The sequence below is a fragment of the Cervus elaphus genome, chromosome 11 (genome assembly GCF_910594005.1).
Source record: "Cervus elaphus chromosome 11, mCerEla1.1, whole genome shotgun sequence".
Lineage (NCBI taxonomy): Eukaryota > Metazoa > Chordata > Mammalia > Artiodactyla > Cervidae > Cervus > Cervus elaphus.
In genome coordinates this window covers 19,188,366-19,209,680 of record NC_057825.1, presented here as the reverse complement: position 1 = coordinate 19,209,680, position 21,315 = coordinate 19,188,366, and the positions used below count along the sequence as shown (strand labels likewise).

At 49.6% G+C, this 21,315-nt stretch overlaps 1 protein-coding gene across 2 annotated transcripts; it reads right to left on the bottom strand.

The window, feature by feature from the left end:
• Window positions 1-2,447: 2,447 nt before the first annotated feature.
• On the bottom strand, window positions 2,448-15,379 carry KLF11 (Kruppel like factor 11). Of its 2 annotated transcripts, none has more exons than XM_043917060.1 (4): window positions 15,161-15,379; window positions 12,740-13,009; window positions 10,205-11,174; window positions 2,448-5,097 (listed from the first exon to the last, which is right to left on the bottom strand). In XM_043917060.1, the coding sequence occupies exons 1-4, from the start codon at window positions 15,203-15,205 to the stop codon at window positions 4,817-4,819; spliced, it is 1,566 nt and encodes a 521-aa protein (XP_043772995.1). In that variant the 5' UTR covers window positions 15,206-15,379; the 3' UTR covers window positions 2,448-4,816. The 2 variants fall into 2 exon arrangements, with proteins under 2 accessions (XP_043772995.1, XP_043772996.1); XM_043917061.1 differs by lacking the exon at window positions 15,161-15,379 and adding an exon at window positions 14,862-14,894.
• Window positions 15,380-21,315: the final 5,936 nt, after the last annotated feature.

Sequence of the window (21,315 nt, the reverse complement as noted above, 5' to 3'; positions counted from 1 at the left end):
ATTGAACCTGGTTTTCCCGCATCTTCTGCATTGGCAGGCAGGTTCTTGACCTCTGTGCCACCTAGGAAGACCCCCCTTGGTAGGGATGTCCCTCAGCAAAACCGTCTGGGCACCTCCTGTCCCAGCTCTCGTGATCCACACACACATAGCCATCTCCCCGGGTTCCAATACCGAGCAGGGGCCACGAGGGGTCAGGTACCCAGCACACCAAGCCCGAGGCCCAGCCACTGCCCTGGCCCAGCGCCCGCACCCTGTGGGCTTCTCCACGCAGCCTTAGCCTTGAGCCCTGATCCAACCACGTTGGGTCGCGCTTTGAGAAGTGATGCAAGTAATGACTCCTCAGCCCAGAGGATGGACACGCGCCCCTGTGCACACGATTTGCCTTCGGTGTCAAGGTGTTCTCCCCGCTAGACACACCCTCTGTAGATCTCCTGGGTTTTCTGGGCTGTTTCTCTACCTTGGCACCCTGCCCCACACCCCATCACCTTGGCATCCCTGGACCCTCAGCTCCATCTGCTCAGCTTGGGGACTCTGCTGGGTCTCTCATGAGTTCCCGTCCCTGCATCACAGTCTGGCAATTTCCTCAAAGCCGCAAATCTGGGCAGTTACAGGGTGCACCCCATTTACATCCTGTCTCTCAGGGTCACTGTCTTTCATGAATGACCTAAGGTCTAGTTCCTAGAAAACTCTCGTTTGATAACTTTATTTTGGTTATGTTGGGTGTGAGAGTATATTTGGCTTTTCCTGTAACTCCATCTTGGGTAGAAGTGTGAAATTCTTATTACTATTACGTTCATCTTTAAACTGTCACAGCCTGGCCAGTGGGAGCCCTATGCCATTTAGCAGTCCCTGACACCCTTGACGGCAGATGGCAACAGAATACTTTAAGCCCATTCTGTTATATCTGTGCTCCAAGCAGTTACCCTTCAAGGATCCCTGGTTGCTTTTGGTAAACAACTAGGGCTTTTTCTTCTATGTGCAAAATACAAGTGCCAGACCCTGAGACAGGCCCCTGCTCTCTACCTAGTCTTCACTTTATAAATAAAGAAACTAAAGGTCCAGTATCTTTCTCAGCCAAACACAGCTAGATGGAGTCAGATCTGCACCCAGGCCTGTCTCAGGTGCTCCAAGGTTTTGCACCTGAACAGCTAGGATAGACTCCCTATTATTTTTAAAGACAGTGGGGTCAACTGTTAGAAAAGCAAGTGTCTGGGCAGGGGGAGTTGAGGAGTTTGATCATTTATAGGTTGGGATGCTGGTTAGACAGGTATCAAGCAGACAGCTGGATATAGGAATTTGAAGCCAGGTGCGTAAGTGTAAAGGAGACAAAAATGCAGGGGTCTTTATGGTACAGAGATCATTTTGATCTAAATCACAAGGTTGGAAAAGCTCACCAAGGTTGTGAAGAGAGTACAAGAGGGGTCAGGGAGAGGAACGAAGACAGAGAAGGAGCGGTGAGATTAACAGGACAATAGGGTGGTGTGGTTTGCAGGGGAGCCATCGACCTTGTTCAGGGCTGCTGACAGACGAGCCTGAGGACCAGGAACCGAGGCCACTGGGCCGCCTCTGGTGGGGTGTGGACACACAGCCCCAGCACAGTGGCTTAGCAAGAACGTACTCACATTACTTTGCCAACAAAGGTCCGTCTGGTCAAGGATATGGTTTTCCCAGTAGTGATGTATGGATGTGAGAGTTGGACCATAAAGCTGAGTGCCAAAGAATTGATGCTTTTGAACTGTGGTGTTGGAGAAGACTCTTGAGAGTCCCTTGAACTCCAAGGAGATCCAACCAGTACATCCTAAAGGAAATCAGTCCTGAATATTCATTGGAAGATGGACTGATGCTGAAGCTGAAACTCCAACCCTTTGGCCACCTGATGTGAAGAACTAACTCATTTGAAAAGACCCTGATGCTGGGAAAGATTGAAGGGGGGAAGAGAAGGGGACGACAGAGGTTGAGATGGTTGGATGGCATCACCGACTCAATGGACATGAGATTGAGTAAACTCCGGGAGTTGGTGAAGGACAGGGAGGCCTGGCGTGCTGCAGTCCATGGGGTCGCAGAGTCGGACACGACTGAGTGACCGAACTGCACTGACTCCAGTAGCAGGCGTGAAGGCTGTGGCTCCTGGATGTTCTTTGGAAGCCTGGGCTGGGGGTGGGGGGAGGGCGGGAAGCGACTGCCTCCCATCCCCTCTTGGCACACAGAGAGCCTGAGGACAAGGCTCGCGGGTTATCCGGCACCCATGGTCCTGTTCTGCCAAGACCAGTCCCGACGTCAGAGCGGCCAACACGGAAACTGCCTCTTCACATGATTTCTTTCAGAAAGAATCCTCCGAAGAACCCGAAGGCCGAACAGAATCCCAGAAAACAAAGATGGAGGGTGGTAGTCAGGCACTGGGTACATCACAGTACAGTGAAACAGTACATCACGGTTCAGGACACAGGTCCAGTTTGCAAATCCAAAGAGTTTTATATGATTCAAAGAAAAGAGTTACATCACACATATTCATTTAAATAATATGTCAAAGTCTGTTACATAAAACATAATTCTGAAACATTTAAAATTTTATCATTGAAACTACTTTAAAAGGCTCAAAGTCAAAAAAAGAACAAGCAAAACTGCTTGGGCAGTAAAGTGCACTAGGGGCCGTGCCTCCCGCGTGCTCCTCCGACGCCATGGCGCACGGAGGGACCTCATGCTGAACACGCCCCGCAAGGCTCTGGTTCTCACGTTGTGTTTTTCAGGTGAAGCTGTTTCCCAACTTACAATCTTTCCATCAACAACAGAGGGCCCAAAATGTTTACAGAAGGTATTTCAAAGTCTCATCAGGAAATGGAAGTGTAAATCAAAACCTTTTTTCCTTTTTAGCACACCTATTCTTCAAAAACGACACTGTTCAGAGAATGAACTTCATTCAGTGTGACAAGCAACCACTCAGAGACGTATTATGCACCAGAACCTTAGTCGGACCAATATTATTTTGTGTTAGCTATGAAAAATATCCGAATTTAATGCCATTTACAGCATACACATAGCAATGTTTATGCTGATCTAGGGCATGAGTGGGAGAAAGGATGGGGTGGTGGGGAAACAAGAGCTATGTACATTGAATTCTGGTTCTCTTGTAACTACAGTATGTCTCATGACCAGTAGGAATACTTAGCTATAGAAGTGACCAAAGACACGGAAGCCTCTGAAACACAGCCAGCACTTACAGACCTGTATGTCAATCAGCAGTTGATACTAAAGAGTAACTTAATGGGTATCAAGTGACATACAATGAATGACCGGGTGAGGGCTATCAAGACTAAAAAAGACCTGAACACAAAGCCTAACTGTACTTACTCAATATTTCACCTTACCATCATTTTAATAAAGGCAAATGCAAATAAATCAGCAGCAAAGACAGAATCTGATTACATACAGCATGATAAAAACCATTCCCAGGCTCAAAGGGCAGAGCGACATTGCCATGGTCCTTAGACATCTTCTCTTGCCTGAGTTCCCAAGGCTGCCCAGTGGAGGCAGTCTCAGTAGCTTCCTGGACACCGGGGTGCAGTCTCTACAATGCTGGGACCTGTGCTCTGGCTTCAGTGAGGCCCGTGGTCTCTTCTCTAAGCAAAATACCCCATTCCAAGTACTGTTCTGTTTGATCAAAACAACTCCTTTCCAACGATGTGAATGAGAGGACAGCTTGGTAGGATTATTGCTGTTTGGTGTTACTGACATTCCTCATCACCAATACTTAATAAACAAAGGAATTGGAACACGGCAGCTGGACCGCACACACAGCTACTTCACCTCACATAAGCTTTCCTTCAATGAAAAGTTCCTCCAACCACTAAGGACATCTTTTTCTCTAAGAAGTGATTCTACCCACAAAACACTTGTGTAAGGCCACAGCAAAGGAAGTCAAGGGGACAGAGCAGCTGGGTCTGAGTGCTTAAGTCATCTTTTCTTGGTGTCTGAGGTACAGACAGAAGACTGTGAATTGACCACAGACACTGAGATGCTACAGCAGCTCTCTGCTCACTGGATATCTACCGATTATTTTAAGCTCATCTCTGGGGCACAATCTTCACAAGTCACACCACAGACACAGGTGACTAAGTTCTACTTAAAGAAAATTCTAATTCCTTGGGCTACATAAAGCCTTAAAAGAAACTCTTGTCTGGAATTTCCCTTGAGAGTATTAGGAAGAAGCTGCCTGCAAAGGTTTTCCCCCGCACCCATTTCTTTAAGAGGCCCCTATTCGACTAGTTCTGATTTTAAAACCTCGTAGATCTAAAAGGCCTGATTGAAGAGCTATAAATTTTTTTTTTTGCCTGAATAATGTGCCAACTTTACCAAAAGCAGGGTTATTATAAAAATGTTAAACACTGAAAAGACTGTAAAATCATCTATATAGAAATCAGTGATCTGAGAACCAACAATATAAGTATCTTTTTTATAAAAAACAGTATAAAAATTAGTACCCTGTCTCAATCCTACAAAACAGGAATAGGAAGGTTGTAAAAATCCAAATTTTGCAAAATTTATTGCCAAACTGTGTGTCTGAATGCTGGTGATTTAGATTACCAAATCTTCTTCCATTTCCTTAAAAGAACTTCTGAAACTACAAAAGATACTTAACAGGGTCCCAACCTAAAAAAAAGACAAGTTAACATAACGTTCATCAGAACCAGCTCCCCTGGCCCTCAAGACAACTTTTTGTTGTTGTTTTTGGAGAGAAAACCATCACTTCCATGATTCCTGAAAAAAAAAAAAAGGCTTTGGAAAATTCCCGTCCATCACCCACCCCTCTGCGGCCCTTTCAGGCGGAGGCCGGCGCACGCTCCGGCGGGCCCCCAGGGTCCTCTGCGGAGGCCACTCTGTTCAGCCTGCCGACCGCCGCCTGCCAGCCGGGGACCCTCTTGGTGGCCACGTGGCGCCGGGCGTGTTTCGTCAGGTGGTCGCTGCGCATGAAACGCCGGTCGCACACTGGGCACACGAACTTCTTCTCCCCAGTGTGAGTTCTGCGGTGGCGAGAGAGTTCATCCGAACGAGCAAATTTCTTGTCGCAGCCGTCCCAGCTGCAGCTGAAAGGCTTCTCTCCTGAGGGGCGAGAAAACACATGAGAAACGTAAATGCCCAGCACCTTAATGGACACGTTAAGTCATGTCGTTTTAAAATTCTGTTCATGAAAACCTAAGAGACAAGTAATCCCTATTATTCCGGTAACAGGTTATTTGGAAGTCAAGAAATTGTCCAAGACGTGTTTCTTCCTGCCACACCTAAGACGCAACATGTCACGGTCCCAGGATGTTGAATTAATCTAATCTTTATTGTTATCTTTGAACATTTATTTTGCATTGGGGTGCAGCCGATTAACAATGCTGTGATGGTTTCAGGTGAACAGCAAAGGGACTCAGCCACACTTATACATTTATCCATTCTCCCCCAAACCACCCTCCCATCCAGGCTGTCACATAACTGAGCAGAGTTCCCTGTGCTGTCCAGTAGGACCCTGGTGCTCATGCATTCTGAACAGAGCAGTGTGTACATGTCCATCCCAAACTCCCTAACCATTTCGCCCCCCTGGCAACCACAAGTTCTTTTTCTACGTCTCTTTCTGTTTCGTAAGTAAGTTCATTTGTATCATTTCTTTTCAGATTCCACATATAAGGGATGCCACACCATGTTTTCAAATTAAAATCTTTGACTGTGAACTTGGGGTAGGAGGAAGATTCTTGAAAACAATTCCTAAAAAAAATAAAAGAAGAATTCCTTTGCTCTCTGAAGCTGCACATCTTTAAAAAAAACCCTCCCAGGACCTTCACGACTTCTCAGAATCATTAAATCCATCTTCATGTCTGTTATTACACTGATGATGAGGTTAATTACAAGACTGGTTAGAATTCTAATAGCTAACTTCTTGTTGTCACAAGCCTCATGCTTCTGTCATTCACTTCATTTCAGAGCACCTGGCAGGTGTCCCACCTATACTGTGTCTCCCTGGAGGTACAGAGGCGAGCCAGGGAGCACCTGTCTGCAAAGTCCTTCTGGGCCTTTCCAGCCAGCAGGAGTGCGCCCTTTCCTGCCTCCCGAAGCCCTCACCTTGACCAGGCTGTGACCATCATACACTGCTTGTGCAACCTTGTGAACGGATATGTTAAATGCTGTTGGGGTGCTGTCATGACCTTCCTCCTAGAAGGTTTACGACTTGTCTAGTGCATCCATCTATGTAGTTTAGCCCCCCAGCACAGCAGTTTGGATGATAGGTGGTGAATAAATGGTTCTGAGTTAATGAGTGCTGAAGAGACATCAACTAAATATTTGGTATTTTCAAAGCAGATTTAACAGGAAAATTCAGCATCCCAGTGGTTTTTATGAACCACTCTAAAAAAAGGGCTCACACTTGTTGGATTTCAAAGACCCCATGTTGAAAACATAAATAAAGTTACCCGTTTCCAGGAAACCACCACCGGTGGCAGCGTATCAGGTGGCCAGATGTTGGAGAGAGACAACCCTTTGGTGTGGGATTTATAAAGTGTCCCATGTTTTCAACTTAGCAAAAATGTAGCCTTTGCCCACTCTACTTTATCCTAGGAAAACATTTTCAGGTTGGTACAGTGAAAAATCATCTTATCTAACGTAAACTTAGCCAAGGTTTCTATTTCTTACAAAAACTCCAATTCAGTGTATACAAAGTAGCACCGGAACTTGATTCTTCAGAACCTTTATGGTTACTGACACTTAAGAACTTTGGGAAACCTGAAGACAGCTTGCTTGATCACCTTATTTCATGCCATCCTGTCAGTATTTCTACCAAGGGAAGCTGACCGAATGAACAGTAAGACATAATCCCACTGCATCCCCAGATGTGGAATCTGTGTTTGGACGTGATCTGAAGCTCACCTCAGTAGTGTCAGTGAGAAGTAGAGCTTGCCAAGTCAAGGAGCCCCTTAGAGATACCTGTTCACACTGACCCTGCAGCACCAATAATCAATCATGACTTACTAGAGTCAGGCTCCTGTGACAGACACCGAGTGTATATTCAGTGAGATCAGACAAGTATACAAATAACTAAAACACAAAGGAAGAACGTAGTGAAAAACAGAGCAAACCACTAGGGGCAAAGAAAGGAGGAGAGATGAGGAGATACTTTAAGAACTGGCTCTTACAGGGTTTTCAGTAAGTAGAGATGGGCAGAGGGTGAACAGGGGCATTGTGGGGCTGGGGAGAGAAGGTGAAGCCAGAGAGGCAAATTCTTCATGGGCCAGGTGTGGGGCTCATCCCTGAAGCACACAGCCCCTCCACAGCGGGGAGGGTGGTAGAGCTCCTATACGGCCTGCGTTCCAGATGCAACTTCATTCTGCAAGTGGGAGCTACCACGGTTAGACTTTTAATGTGCGAATTACAAACCGCTCTACCTCAAATGCATCTCAGAGTAAACTGCCAGAGTAAACCACTCTCTTCAGTTCAGCTTTTCCTCAGCTGTATTCCATAATTCACTGCCGTCCCCCAGGCCACCAGCAGACACCTGGGTTCCATGATCAAGAGCGCTTATGAAACACATCTTGACTACAGAACCTGTGACCTCTTACTGTGCTTTCATGTATGAATGTATGTGAATCTTTGTAAGCTGAGTTTAGTGAGCAGACTATTTAGCCACAGGACCCTTGAAAACAGAACTGACACTAACTCAAAGAGTAAGAGAGCCACCAAGACACTCAGGCCAAATCAATCAAAAAACAGAAGTTCCATCTACCAGCAACCTCACACCCCAGATAAACAACATGGTAGCCACCAGCGCCATGCTGCTGCTGCTGCTGCTGCTGAGTCACTTCAGTCGTGTCCGGCTCTGTGCGACCCCACAGACGGCAGCCCACCAGGCTCCTCCATCCCTGGGATTCTCCAGGCAAGAACACTGGAGTGGGTTGCCATTTCCTTCTCCGATGCATGAAAGTGAAAAGTGAAAGTTAAGTTGCTCAGTCGTGTTGGACTCTTCGTGACCCCATGGACTGTAGCCCACCAGGCTCCTCCATCCATGGGATTTTCCAGGCAAGAGTACTGGAGTGGGTTGCCATTTCCTTCTCCACACCAGCGCCATGTAGCTATATAAATGCAAACTCCATGAAAACGTAAAACTAGGTTCCTCAGACTGTTCACATTTCAAGTGTGTGTCACTGGTAGCTACCCTCCTAATGACCAGAAAACTTTCCATCACTGCCGAAAATCCTTCTGGATGGAATGAACAGGACTGTAGAGGTAAGAATATACAATGGAAAAAAGACAATCTCTTTAACAAGTGGTGCTGGGAAAACTGGTCAACCACTTGTAAAAGAATGAAACTAGAATACTTTCTAACACCATACACAAAAATAAACCCAAAATGGATTAAGGATCTAAATGTAAGACCAGAAACTATAAAACTCCTAGAGGAGAACATAGGCAAAACACTCTCCAACATAAATCACAGCAGGATCCTCTATGACCCACCTCCCAAAATATTGGAAATAAAAGCAAAAATAAACAAATGGGACCTAATTAAACTTAAATGCTTTTGCACAACAAAGGAAACTATAAGTAAGGTGAAAAGACAGCCCTCAGACTGGGAGAAAATAATAGCAAACGAAGCAACAGACAAAGGATTAATCTCAAAAATATACAAGCAACTCCTGAAGCTCAATTCCAGAAAAATAAATGACCCAATCAAAAAATGGGCCAAAGATCTAAACAGACATTTCTCCAAAGAAGACATACAGATAGCTAACAAACACATGAAAAGATGCTCAACATCACTCATTATCAGAGAAACACAAATCAAAACCTCAATGAGGTACCATTACACGCCAGTCAGAATGGCTGCTATCCAAAAGTCTGCCAGCAATAAATGCTGGAGAGGGTGTGGAGAAAAGGGAACCCTCTTACACTGTTGGTGGGAATGCAAACTAGTACAGCCACTATGGAGAACAGTGTGGAGATTCCTTAAAAAACTGGAAATAGAACTGCCATATGACTCAGCAATCCCACTGCTAGGCATACACACCGAGGAAACCAGATCTGAAAGAGACACGTGTACCCCAATGTTCATCACAGCACTGTTTATAATAGCCAGGACATGGAAGCAACCTAGATGCCCATCAGCAGACGAATGGATAAGGAAGCTATGGTACATATACACAATGGAATATTACCAAGCCATTAAAAAAAATTCATTTGAATCAGTTCTAATGAGATGGATGAAACTGGAGCCCATTATACAGAGTGAAGTAAGCCAGAAAGATTAAAGACCAATACAGTATACTAATGCATATATATGGAATTTAAAAAGATGGTAACGATAACCCAATATGCAAAACAGAGACACAGATGTACAGAACAGACTTTTGGACTCTGTGGGAGAAGTCGAGGGTGGGATGTTCTGAGAGAATAGCACTGAAACAGGTATACTATCAAGGGTGAAACAGATCACCAGCCCAGGTTGGATGTATGAGACAAGTGCTCAGGGCTGGTGCACTGGGAAGACCCAGAGGGATGGGATGAGGAGGGAGGTGGGAGGGGGGATTGGGATGGGGAACACATGTAAATCCATGGCTGATTCATGTCAATGTATGGCAAAAACCACTACAATATTGTAGTTATCCTCCAACTAATAAAAATAAATGGAAAAAAAAAAAATAAAAATTACCAGAAAATGAAAAAAAAAATAATAGGACTGTAGAGAGATCACTAGGTCACTACAGTTAGTTTTCTTCTGTGACTTCTGAGTTAAAGCTATGAATTTTCAAAAATAAAAAAACGAAATTTCTTTAAAGTTCAAATATTCTAGAATTTTCCACACTTTGGAGAGCTCTTTCCCCACAGTAAGCCTAAGTCGCACTGATAAGAGTGTTTAGTGAACGTGAACAGACATTTTCTAAAATGCAAAGAAAAGCGTCCATTGCAATATGAAGAGAAAGAGAGTGCGTGAGCCTCACCCTAAAAGCCTATCGATCACAGGTTCAGAGAATGACACTACAAATGGAAGGTTCTAGAAAAACCACTGACAGATGTACTAACTTTCACCCTAAGACGATGAAGGCTTTTCAAAACCAAAGAAAAATGGTTACCTCCTCCAATGGGTTCCAGCTTTGCTCCCACTAAGAGAAGGCTGGATGTGTGTTTCCTAACCACAGGATCTGACCTCCCCACACCCTACCTACCCTGCAGTACTCACCTGTGTGAGTGCGGAGATGAGCCTTGAGGTGGGAACTTTTGAAGTAGGTTTTCCGGCAGCCTGGGAAGTGGCAAACATAGTTCCTCCTTCGGGAAAAGTCTACCTGAGGGGCACAGCTCTGACTGGATGCAATGAACACTGGAGCAGGCGCAAGGGGCAGGAACCTGGAGTTCCCAACAGGCATGCTGCCGGCTGAGCACGTGGCAGGCTGGGGGAGGGGCCCCTGGGGCAGAAGCAGCATCACGGTTCCCTGAGGCACAGACGGTCCCACGAACACAGGTGGGGGCGCGGGAGCCACGTGGGGCAAGACGGGCTTGACGAGCCCCGCAGACACCTGGGGAGGTGGCTTTAGAACAGCTGGTAACAGGCCACTGGGTCCAGTCACAGGGATCATTTGGCAGAGGACAGGGGGACTAGGAATGGGGACGGAAATCAGAGGGGTGGCTTTCCTTGCCAAGTCGTTTTCATAACTCTTTGGTGAGCAGGTCTGAACTGCAATGGGCCACCCTGCCTGCTGGCCTTTATCAGTGGGGATCAGGCCACTGGACTTGTGCGAGCAAGGTTGACAGGACACTGAGTTCATGCTAAGTAAACTGTCTGTGAGGTGCATGTCCTGCAAAGTTTCAACGTGCCCCAGGAACTGTGCTTCTCCTTCTGTGCAAGCTGGAAGCTGGTGTTCTTGAGTCTGGGCGGTGGGACAGGAGTGGTGGGCAGGAGCAGGACTCCCGCCAGCGTGGCCAGTGATACCCGTCACCGTGGCCCTGCAGGGCGGGCTGGCAGCTGACTCCAGCAACTCTGGTTTCGGACCAGGCAGGCCCCCCTCCGCCGTCCTGCTCAGCACTCTGGCAGCCCCAGCAGAAGCTGGGGGAACCACCATGACCACGGGGGCTTTGGAAGCAGTTACTTGGGAAGGAACAACTGTCCCTGTCAATGGTTCCAGGAGGTCAGGGCTCTGAGGAGGAGTCATGCACTTAAAAACAAACAAACAAACAAAATTACCACGTGAAAAGGTTGTTCTGGTTAAATTTTAAGAAACTTACTTTGATCATGTTGTCTCCCCAAGGCCTTTACAAAGAAGTATCTAGAAAAGACTGGTCGAGGCCTGCTCACAGTAGCACCCAGTGGATACAAAGGCTGCATCAGCTGCTCTACTTCCTAGCTTTCTCCCCTTTTCCTGCCCTCTCTCTCAAAGGCATCCATTTGCTCAGTTGTAAGATAACCAATGCCATGCTTGGCCTTGCATATCAACAGAAATGGACAATTTAAATATTAGGACTACAAATGAGAGATAAAAATCTATGTTCAAGATGAGTGCTTTACATGATAATTCTAGATTCTCAAAAAACTTTTAAAAATTCTAGTGGAAATCATCACACTTATCCATCAATCACACATGTATCCTGTGCCTACTGAATGCAAAGTAAAACCTAACTGAATGATCCCTAAAAGGTCATGTTCCAATCAGGGGTTCTGTCTAAACCAAGCCTCTCTTTGTGTAACAGACCCCCTGCTGCAACAATTCCCACTTATTTGCAGCCTCCGAGTGGAAAATTCCAATGCCAAATAACTTTGAGAGCATGAGGCAGGGCACTTCAACCCAGGTGGGTGGGGGCGTGTGTGTGTGGTATGGTGTGTGTGTGTGTGTAGAAAGGCTTGATGGAGAAGTGGTATCTGGGTAGAGGTGGAGGAGAAAGGAGAAGGAACCAGCATAAGCTAAGACCTGTATGTCTGTCATGTGGACACACATGGAAAGGACAAGAAAGTGGACACAGGGGTGACCAGGCATCGGGGGCTGAGCCAGAGGAACTGTGTGGGGAGTGGGGGGCCCAAGGCAGACCGGCACTTCACCCTAGAGTCAGACCTGTCTGGGTAGTGAGGCCCACTACCTGGACAACCCTCTCTACTACCCACAAGTTCCTTCTCATCCCTCCATGTCAGTTTTCCACATTCCTTTCAATACAAGCTTCCAGCCCAGGACAATCAGATTATAATCTTCAGTTTTGTTGGCAAGTGACAGCTCCCAACGTCTCCAAGTTGACAAGCAAGTTTTCTCCGGGAACTTCATAGCTGTAGCAAGTTAAGAAAACCAAAACCAGTGCCTGACTGCACCCAACTCACCCAAGAAAGAAGCTGGCTGCCACAGAGAGGCCAAGCTTTCAATCCAGCTAACAAAGGCCACCCGGCACCAGAGCACAGGCCTTCCCCAGCTGCAGCAGTCAATCCTGATCCTGGACTGGGGTTATCTGCGGGAACCGAAGCCCTGCCCTGCAGTTTCCCAGGAAAATCAGTACACTTCGCTTTCTCCCATGAAACTGCAGGTTTCAGTCGCTGGACATTTTCACCCCATGGCTACAAACTACCATCAACAGAAAGCTATTTTCAAGAGAAAAAGGAAGTTTTCACCCTCTGGACCCACACAGCGGGAAGACATGAACTTGCTAGCCAGCATCAGGCAAATCTACCTAGGATCTCTTCAGCACATTTAATAAACGTACTTCAGTCACTGCAATAATTGCTCCTCTCCTTCCGTCTTACCAGAGTTGATAGAGAATGGAAGTCCTTTGGTAGCTCGGGTGGGGCCGTGTCCATGTGCACTGACGTGGTGACATCCCCAGAGTCAGAGACAGGTGTGAGGGGTCTGATCTTCAACAGGTCGGCTTTCTGGGATCTCTGACCCCAGGAACTCATGCAAACAAGAGCCTCCACAGCTTCCATATCATTCTGCTCCAAGATACTGCATGTGGACCTCTCGCTGTCGTGTCGCTTCCTCTCCAGGATTGACTCACATATGTCCATGATGTCAACCTAAAGGCAGAACAACAGGATGGCTCCTCAGTCCCTGGAAACACAGGGAGGGGCACCCCGACAGACAGGATGGGGACGCGCAAGGCAGCCCGGCAAGCACCATGGGCAGCATGTGGACGCACACTGGCTTTCAGGAAGGATGCCCACAGAACACCCGAGGACCACCGAGCCCCAAGATAGCATTCTGCCGAAGGGAGGAGGAGGAATGAACTCAGCTGGCCAGTGGCTTCCACAGGAAACTCTGACGCTTAACAAAGTTAAGCTTTGTTCCTGTCTTCCGTCAGTAAAATGAATAATAAGACTTATTTCTAGAGGTGTGAGCCTGTCTAGTACCTAACTATCCCCGGCCAAGAAGAAAAGACACCCATGGCTCAGGTTGGCTGAGATGAGAGCGCCACGGCTGGCGAAGCCACCCGAGTATCCCCGCAGACGCATCTGTGACAACCCTGGAGGATCCACACCAGGCAGGGCATCCATTGCTCAGCAGAGCTCGGGGCAGGAGAGCCTGTGCTGTTCGGCTTGGGTCCCCACACCCGGGGGCACCGAGTCACTTCTGAGGCCACCAGGCCAGCGAGGGGACGAAAGAAAGTGTAAGATCCGCCACCAGCCCGGGGCCTGAGGGCTTTCCAGCGCAGCACCCTGTCTTTTTAAGCAAGAGAGGGGCAGGAAGAGACTGGAACGGATCTCTTCCCAAAGAAACTTTATATCTAGGAAGATACACACTTCTAGTCATTTCAGTTGCTCAGTCATGTCCGACTCTTCGAGACCCCATGGAATGCAGGACGCCAGGCCTCCCTGTCCATCACCAACTCCCCGAGCTTGCTCAAACTCATGTCCATCACACTGGTGATGTCTTCCAACCATCTCATCCTCTGTCGTCCCCTTCTCCTCCTGCCTTCAATCTTTGCCAGTACCAGAGTCTTTTCCAATGAGTCAGTTCTTCGCATCAGGTGGCCAAAATATTGGAGTTTCTTTCTTTTTTTTTTATAATATTGGAGTTTCTAGTCAGTTTGCCTCAATATCCCACCTGTCCTGCCCAGGTTGCCCCCCACCCGACCGCCAGGACCCAGGTAACGCTGCTGCCTTTTACAAAGGCCACTCTGGCCCCGCTTCTGCCCGAAGCTTCGACCCGCCGCTCCGGGCCTCCTCGGAAGGAGCTGCAAACTCACAGACGTGGGGCCTGTCGCCTGCTTGGCGAGGAGGAACAGGGCGGTGCGGGGCCCCCGGACCTCTCTCTCGGCTCCTCAGCGGCCCGCGCGGTTCGACGACTAGGCCCCAGGTGCAGCCAGCGAACTCCGTGCGACCCTCAAGCCTGGACCGGAGCACCCCCGGGGTAGAGGCGCGGCGCCCCGCCCCCCGCGTGCTGCCTTCCCGCCAGCCCTCGCCCCGCCTCCACCTTCCCGCCAGCTGTTGCCCCGCCCCCTCGGCCTTCTCACCGCCCCAGGGCCGCCTTCCCACAGTCCCCGCCCCTCCTCCGGCACCCCGCCCCCTCAGCCCTCGCCCCGCCTCCACCTTCCCGCCAGCTGTTGCCCCGCCCCATCGGCCTTTTCACCGCCGGCGGGCCGCGTTCCCAGTCCCCGCACCTCGGATAGCACCCAGCCCCGCTCATGCCTTGCCCCGCCCCCTCGGTATTGCCCCGCCCCTTTCCCCGCCCCACCCTCCGGCCAGCTTTTGCCCCGCCCCCTCGGCCTTTTCACCACCTGCGGGCCGCGTTCCCACAGTCCCAGCCCCTCCGCCGGCGCCCCGCCCCCGCAGCCCTCGTCCCGCCCCGCCCCTCGGCATTGCCCCGCCCCCCGCAGCCCTTGCCTCGCGTTCCCGCCGGTCGCGCCCTGCCCAACGGCCCCCTCCTCACCGGATCTGGTGACGTCATGGCTGGAAATAGCCCCGCACCCGGGGGCTGGCAGGGCGGGGCCGCTGCGGCAGCGCCGGACAAAGCTGTGCGTGGAGCGGCACGAGACACACGCCCCCTTCCCGCCCCTCCCGCCGCGGCCTCACACGGCCGCCGCCCCTCCCGGCAGCCGAACCCGCCGGGGTTCCTAGCTGTGCGCGCGCGGCGGCGGCGGCGAGGCCCCGGGCCCTCCTCCACTCGGCGGGCCCCCACAAGGCCTCGCGTCCCCGCCTCGCCCCTCGCGCCGATGGGCGGCCACTCACCACGCGCGGCGCGTCGCCCGGGCCCGCGGAGCCCGGCGTGTGCATCGTGCTGGCGGCCCGGAGGCAACAAAGCGCCCGCGAGGCAGGAGCTCGGGGGCTCGGCAGCTGCCGCACGTGCGCGGCGGGCGGCGGCGGCGACCACCCGGAGCACCGGCGGCCGGCGCGCGCCTCCGCCCGCCCGCGCGTCTCTGCCCTGGCGCGGCCCTCGCGGCGCGGGCGGGGCGGGGCGGGGCCGGGGTCGGGGCCGGGGCCGGAGCGGCGCGGGGGCGGAGCGCGGAGGCGAACCAAAACACGCCCCGCCCTGGAGGGGGCGGGGCCCCAAGGGCGGCAGCCAATCCTCGCCCGGCCCGTTCGCCGCCGGCCAATCGGCGCCGCGCCGGGCCGCGTGATCAGAGCCTGGCCGCGGCGTGATCGGGCAGGGCGGGATGCGGCACGTGTTTTGGTCGCGGCGACGGGGCGGGGCCTGAGGCCCTGGAAAGTAGGGGAAAGGTCCCGGCGGCGGCGGCGGCGGCGGCGCTGGCGCTGGGATGCGATGTGACTGCCACGGCTGCGGCGGCCCCCCGGGCGGCCAGGCGCTGGGGACTGACCGCGCAGCTGGGGCCGGGGCAGTCCCTGAGCCTAAGGAGCTGGCTAGGGAGAAGGTCTGCGCTTAAACGCGTGGGAGGGGGGGCACTGCCCGCAGCCTGCTAGAGCGCAGGTCCCCACCGAGTGAATCAGCACAGTGGAGGCGGCTCACCTAAAGGCCTCTACCCAGATTTTGCTTTCTTGAGCCCCAGGTTACGTTTCCTGCATCTGCTCTTTGCAGCAGATGTCCAGAGCCCAAGCTTCTAGACTTGTGTCTGCTGGACGCGCCACCCTCCCCCCATCCCCCGTCTCCAGGCAGCTCCGTGCTGCAGCTTCCGCTTAGTTCAGGGAGAGTGGGGAATTGAGGGCAAGACGGATGCCCACCCAAAAGTCACCTGGTGAAACCCATTCTCCCCAGACCAGGTGTGAGCGTCACTCCCCTCTGGGACGTCTTCAGGCCTGAATGAGAAATGCCAATCCCCCACCCCCACCCCCGCTCCCTTCGCCTACCCCACCTCCCACCAGCATTTCGGTTTCCTGTATCTCTTTGGGTGTGGTTTATCCATTCGGCAGCTCAAAGTTCGTAAAGAACAGGCTCAGTTTATTTGTACTCCCCCCGCAGCCTGCAGCGAGGCATGAGACCACCTTTCATCCACTCACGTGACCCATGCTTGCTGAGCTCGGATATGGGTTGGCACAGTTCACGGTCCAGAGGCCACGGTCAGAAAACCTCGGCCCTAAAAGCTGAGAGCAGGGGAAAGGAAAGGAAAGGAAACCTTCCCTGTTGGGACTGGCTCCTAGGAAAAGAATCCCGGAGCCTAAGGAACAGGCCACCAGAGCACCAGGCCCTCCGGCTTGTACGGATAAGTAAGCAGATGGGGCCCAGGGCTCTGGCCAGCTTGTTCCGCGACAGGCCTGCTCTGTTGGGCAGAGGGATGATAAGCTGGCCTCCGGCTTCTGTCCATTTCATCTTCAGGTCATTCCCAGTACCTTTCATGGCCTGTAACCTTTCTGTTTCTTTAGTTATTTGTTAACTGTCTCTCGACCAGAAGGAACCCTCCTCCCAAGTAGTTAGGGACCCTTGTCTGATTCACCGTGAACCTCCGGTGCCAGGTTCAGTGCAAGCACAGTAACCATTGGTTGAATGAGTGAATGAAGGCCAGCACCATCTCCCCCACACCCACTCGAACCTTGGACATCCTGCAGACACCTCTAGTTCAATGTCCTTGAAACAGAATTTCCGTCTACCACAGTCTGGATTTCTCATCTCCGGAAGGAAACCCACCAGGTACCTCATCCCTTCATCCAGAAATCTGAGTCACCTTTGACCCTTCCCTTACCTACACTTGCTTTCTTCTGCCAGTTACTTTGTGTTGTTGTTCTTCCTAAATACCCCTCAAACTCTTAACTTCTCTCCATTGCCTACTCCTGCTGTGGTTCAAGCCACCATCTTTTCTCCTTTTCTCACCTGAATTATTCCACTGCTTCCCAATGGGTCTCTCTGCCCTTAGCTTCATCGCCTGCAGCCTGCCTCTCATCTCACTGCCAGAATGATCTTCCAGAAGTAGAGATGTTATGAAACCCTCAGTTTGGAATCCAAAGAGCTATGGGACTGAGGCTTACTCCTTAGGTGGGACTCCATGACTCTGCGTAACCAGGCCCTTGCCAGAGCTTCCTGCACCATTCAAACCAGTTCCCCAAATCCTTTTCCCTCCTGACCCATAGCCCCAGTAGAGAGTCCCGTGTCCCCTACACCACATGAAGTCACTCTCTTCTACTTTGTAAGTGGCATTCCCTCTGCGTGGAACACCCCTTCCCTTCTCCACTTTTACTCTCTAAGACTTCAGTGTGACTCCTCAGTGAAGCCCTTCTTGACCCCTGAATGGCAAGTCAGCTCAGCCAGGTGCTAAGTGCAGGATTTTGAGGTCAAACCTGGATGCAAACACCAGCTCTGCCAGTGTGGCCAGGCCACATGGCTGGCTTTGTCGCTGTAGAAGAGGTGGCTGCCGCCCTCTGGAAATCTACAGTAGCAGCTCCTCTCACCAGCAGCTCAGTGCCTGCTCCCTGGACAGCAGGCTGGCTCAGGGCTCTGCAGGCATAAGGCATTGTCCTTCCTATATGTGTCCATGTGACGGACAGACAGGTCTTATGCTCGTCCCTCCTCCTTTCTCCACCACTTTTACCCAGTTGCTGCTTTTCGATGACGCCTTTGTATTCATCCCCGCACACACGTGCACAAGCACGCGCGTGCACACACACACACACACACACACACACACACACACTCACCCCAAGCTGAGGTTGCTGCCAGACCCCACATTCTGGTCCTTCTTATAGTCAGTGAGATATTGACATGCTTATAAACTGAAGACAGGCACAAGTCATTCACTCTGAGCCATCACCAAATCCCTCATTGGCACCAGGCCCCACAGTGTCTAGGGGAGGGCGCAGTCCAGCAGGCAGACTGGGCCTCCTGTATACAACGGAGCATGTTGCCACCAGCTAGACTCCCACCACTTCTCGTGGGTCCTCCCAGAATCTGTGTATATACAGAAATACTTTTACACAGAGGATAATGATCTATGCACCTGCTGAATCTTGCTGGCTGATTTCACAATGCGTCTTGGAGGCTGTTGCATGTCTGTAAACAAAGATCACTCTTGTGTTTTATCATGGTTAAGTAACTATTCCGTTATATGGCTGTTGTACTTAACCACTCCTGCTTTAATCACCAGGGAATTTAGGCTATTTCCAGTTTTCCAGGACATCATCCACATGCAAGAATAATTTCCTAGAATTGGAATTGCTGAACATGCCCTTGGATTTCTTTTTTAAAATAATTATTTGGCTGCACTGGGTCTTAGTTGCAGCACATGGGATCTTTAGTTGAGGCATGCTAACTCTTAGCTGCGGCTTGTGGGATCTAGTTCCCTGACCAAATATTGGACCTGGGCCCCCTGCATTGGGAGCGTGGACCCAGCCAGTGGACCACCAGGAAAGTCCCTTGCATTTCTTTTCCCATTTTTTTCCCCTTTTGATAAATTTTGTCAAAGTATAGCTTAGATATCAGAAAATGCAAAAACTTAGATGTATGAGGCAAACACACATGTGTCATGGCATGAAGCTCAAGAAACAGAGTGTTAGCAGAGTTGTAGATGCCACCCAGGATAATGCCTGTCTTGACTTCTAACACCATCGGATGCCTTTGCCTGTATTGAAACTTGTATCAAGTGAATCATAACAGTTTGTTCTCTTTGAGGTCTGGCATGGAGTTGTGTGTAGTTGAGATCATTTATTATTCTTGCTGTAAAATACAGCACGATCTATCCACCTGTTCTTCTTTTTTTTTGTTGTTATGTAGGAATTTTATTACTGACTTGACTTGAAGGCAGTTGTTTTATAGAAGACTTTTTCTTTGTAAGATCCCACTTCCCACATCTTCCTTTCTTGGCTGCATACTTTCTCATGTTCTTGATGATGTATTCTTTTTTTTTTATTATTTATTTTTATTAGTTGGAGGCTAATTACTTTACAATATTGTAGTGGTTTTTGCCATACATTGACATGAATCAGCCATGGATTTACATGTGTTCCCCATCCCAATCCCCCCTCCCACCTCCCTCTCCATCCCATCCCTCTGGGTCTTCCCAGTGAACCAGCCCTGAGCACTTGTCTCATGCATCCAACCTGGGCTGGTGGTCTGTTTCACCCTTGATAGTATACCTGTTTCAGTGCTGTTCTCTCAGAACATCCCACCCTCGACTTCTCCCACAGAGTCCGAAAGTCTGTTCTGTACATCTGTGTCTCTTTTTTTCTGTTTTGCATATTGGGTTATCGTTACCATCTTTTTAAATTCCATATATATGCGTTAGTATACTGTATTGGTCTTTATCTTTCTGGCTTACTTCACTCTGTATAATGGGCTCCAGTTTCATCCATCTCATTAGAACTGATTCAAATGAATTCTTTTTAATGGCTGAGTAATATTCCATTGTGTATATGTACCATAGCTTCCTTATCCATTCGTCTGCTGATGGGCATCTAGGTTGCTTCCATGTCCTGGCTATTATAAACAGTGCTGTGATGAACATTGGGGTGCACATGTCTCTTTCAGATCTAGTTTCCTCGGTGTGTATGCCCAGCCACCTGTTCTTCTGTCCATTGGCATCAGGACTGTTTCCAGTCTGGGGCTGTTAGGACTAAAGCGGCTTTGAGAATTCTGATACCTCAGTTTAGTTCAGTTGCTCAGTCGTGTCTGACTCTTTGCAACCCCATGAACTGCAGCACACCAGGCCTCCCTGTCCATCACCAACTCCCAGAGTTTACCCAAATTCATGTCCATTGAGTCAGTGATGCCATCTAACCATCTCATCCTCTGTCGTCCCCTTCTCCTCCTGCCTTCAATCTTTCCCAACATCAGGGTCTTTCCAAATGAGTCAGCTCTTGCATCAAGTGGCCAAAATATTGGAGTTTCAGCTTCAACATCAGTCCTTCCAATGAACACCCAGGACTGATCTCCTTTAGAATGAACTAGTTGAATCTCCTTGCAGTCCAAGGGACTCTCAAGAGTCTTCTCCAACACCACAGTTCAAAAGCATCAATTCTGCACTCAGCTTTCTTCATAGTCCAACTCTCACATCCATACATAACTACTGGAAAGACCATAGCCTTGACTAGACGGACCTTTGTCGACAAAGTAATGTCTCTGCTTTTTAATATGCTGTCTAGGTTGGTCATAACTTCCCTTCCAAGGAGTAAGCGTCTTTTAATTTCATGGCTGCAGTCACCATCTGCAGTGATTTTGGAGCCCCCAAAAATAAAGTCAGCCACTGTTTCCACTGTCTCCCCATCTATTTCCCATGAGGTGATGGGACCAGATGCCATGATCTTAGTTTTCTGAATGTTGAGCTTTAAGCCAAGTTTTTCACTCTCCTCTTTCACTTTCATCAAGAAGCTTTTTAGTTCCTCTTCACTTTCTGCCATAAGGGTGGTGTCATCTGCATATCTGACGTTATTGATATTTCTCCCGGCAATCTTGATTCCAGCTTGTGCTTCTTCCAGCCCAGCGTTTCTCATATGTACTCTGCATATAAGTTGAATAAGCAGGGTGACAATATACAGCCTTGGCATACTCCTTTTCCTATTTGGAACCAGTCTGTTGTTCCATGTCCAGTTCTAACTGTTGCTTCCTGACCTGCATACAGATTTCTCAAGAGGGAAGTTAGGTGGTCTGGTATTCCCATCTCTTTCAGAATTTTCCACAGTTTATTGTGATCTACACAGTCAACGGCTTTGGCAGAGTCAATAAAGCAGAAACAGATGTTTTTCTGGAACTCTGTTGCTTTTTCGATGATCCAGCGAATGTTGGCAGTTTGATCTCTGGTTCCTCTGCCTTTTCTAAAACCAGCTTGAACATCTGTAAGGTCATGGTTCATGTATTGCTGAAGCCTGGCTTGGAGAATTTTGAGCATTACTTTACTAGCATGGGTAGGTGCATTTTTAATTGAGGGAAATTGTCAAATTGCCCTAGCAAACATGCTTTTGTGTCCATTGACCCTGTCAAAAATAAGCTGGAAAGACGTTCCCCTATG

What these genes read in the sequence shown, in the direction of transcription:
- KLF11 (XM_043917060.1), bottom strand. Translation starts at nt 15,205, where the DNA reads ATGCACACGCCGGGCTCCGCGGGCCCGGGCGACGCGCCGCGCGTG. An exon ending in TCCATTCTCTATCAACTCTG is followed by an intron (nt 11,175 to 12,739) that starts GTAAGACGGAAG and finishes TTTGTTTTTAAG; the next exon opens with TGCATGACTCCTCCTCAGAG. An exon ending in TCATCTCCGCACTCACACAG is followed by an intron (nt 5,098 to 10,204) that starts GTGAGTACTGCA and finishes CTCGCCCCTCAG; the next exon opens with GAGAGAAGCCTTTCAGCTGC.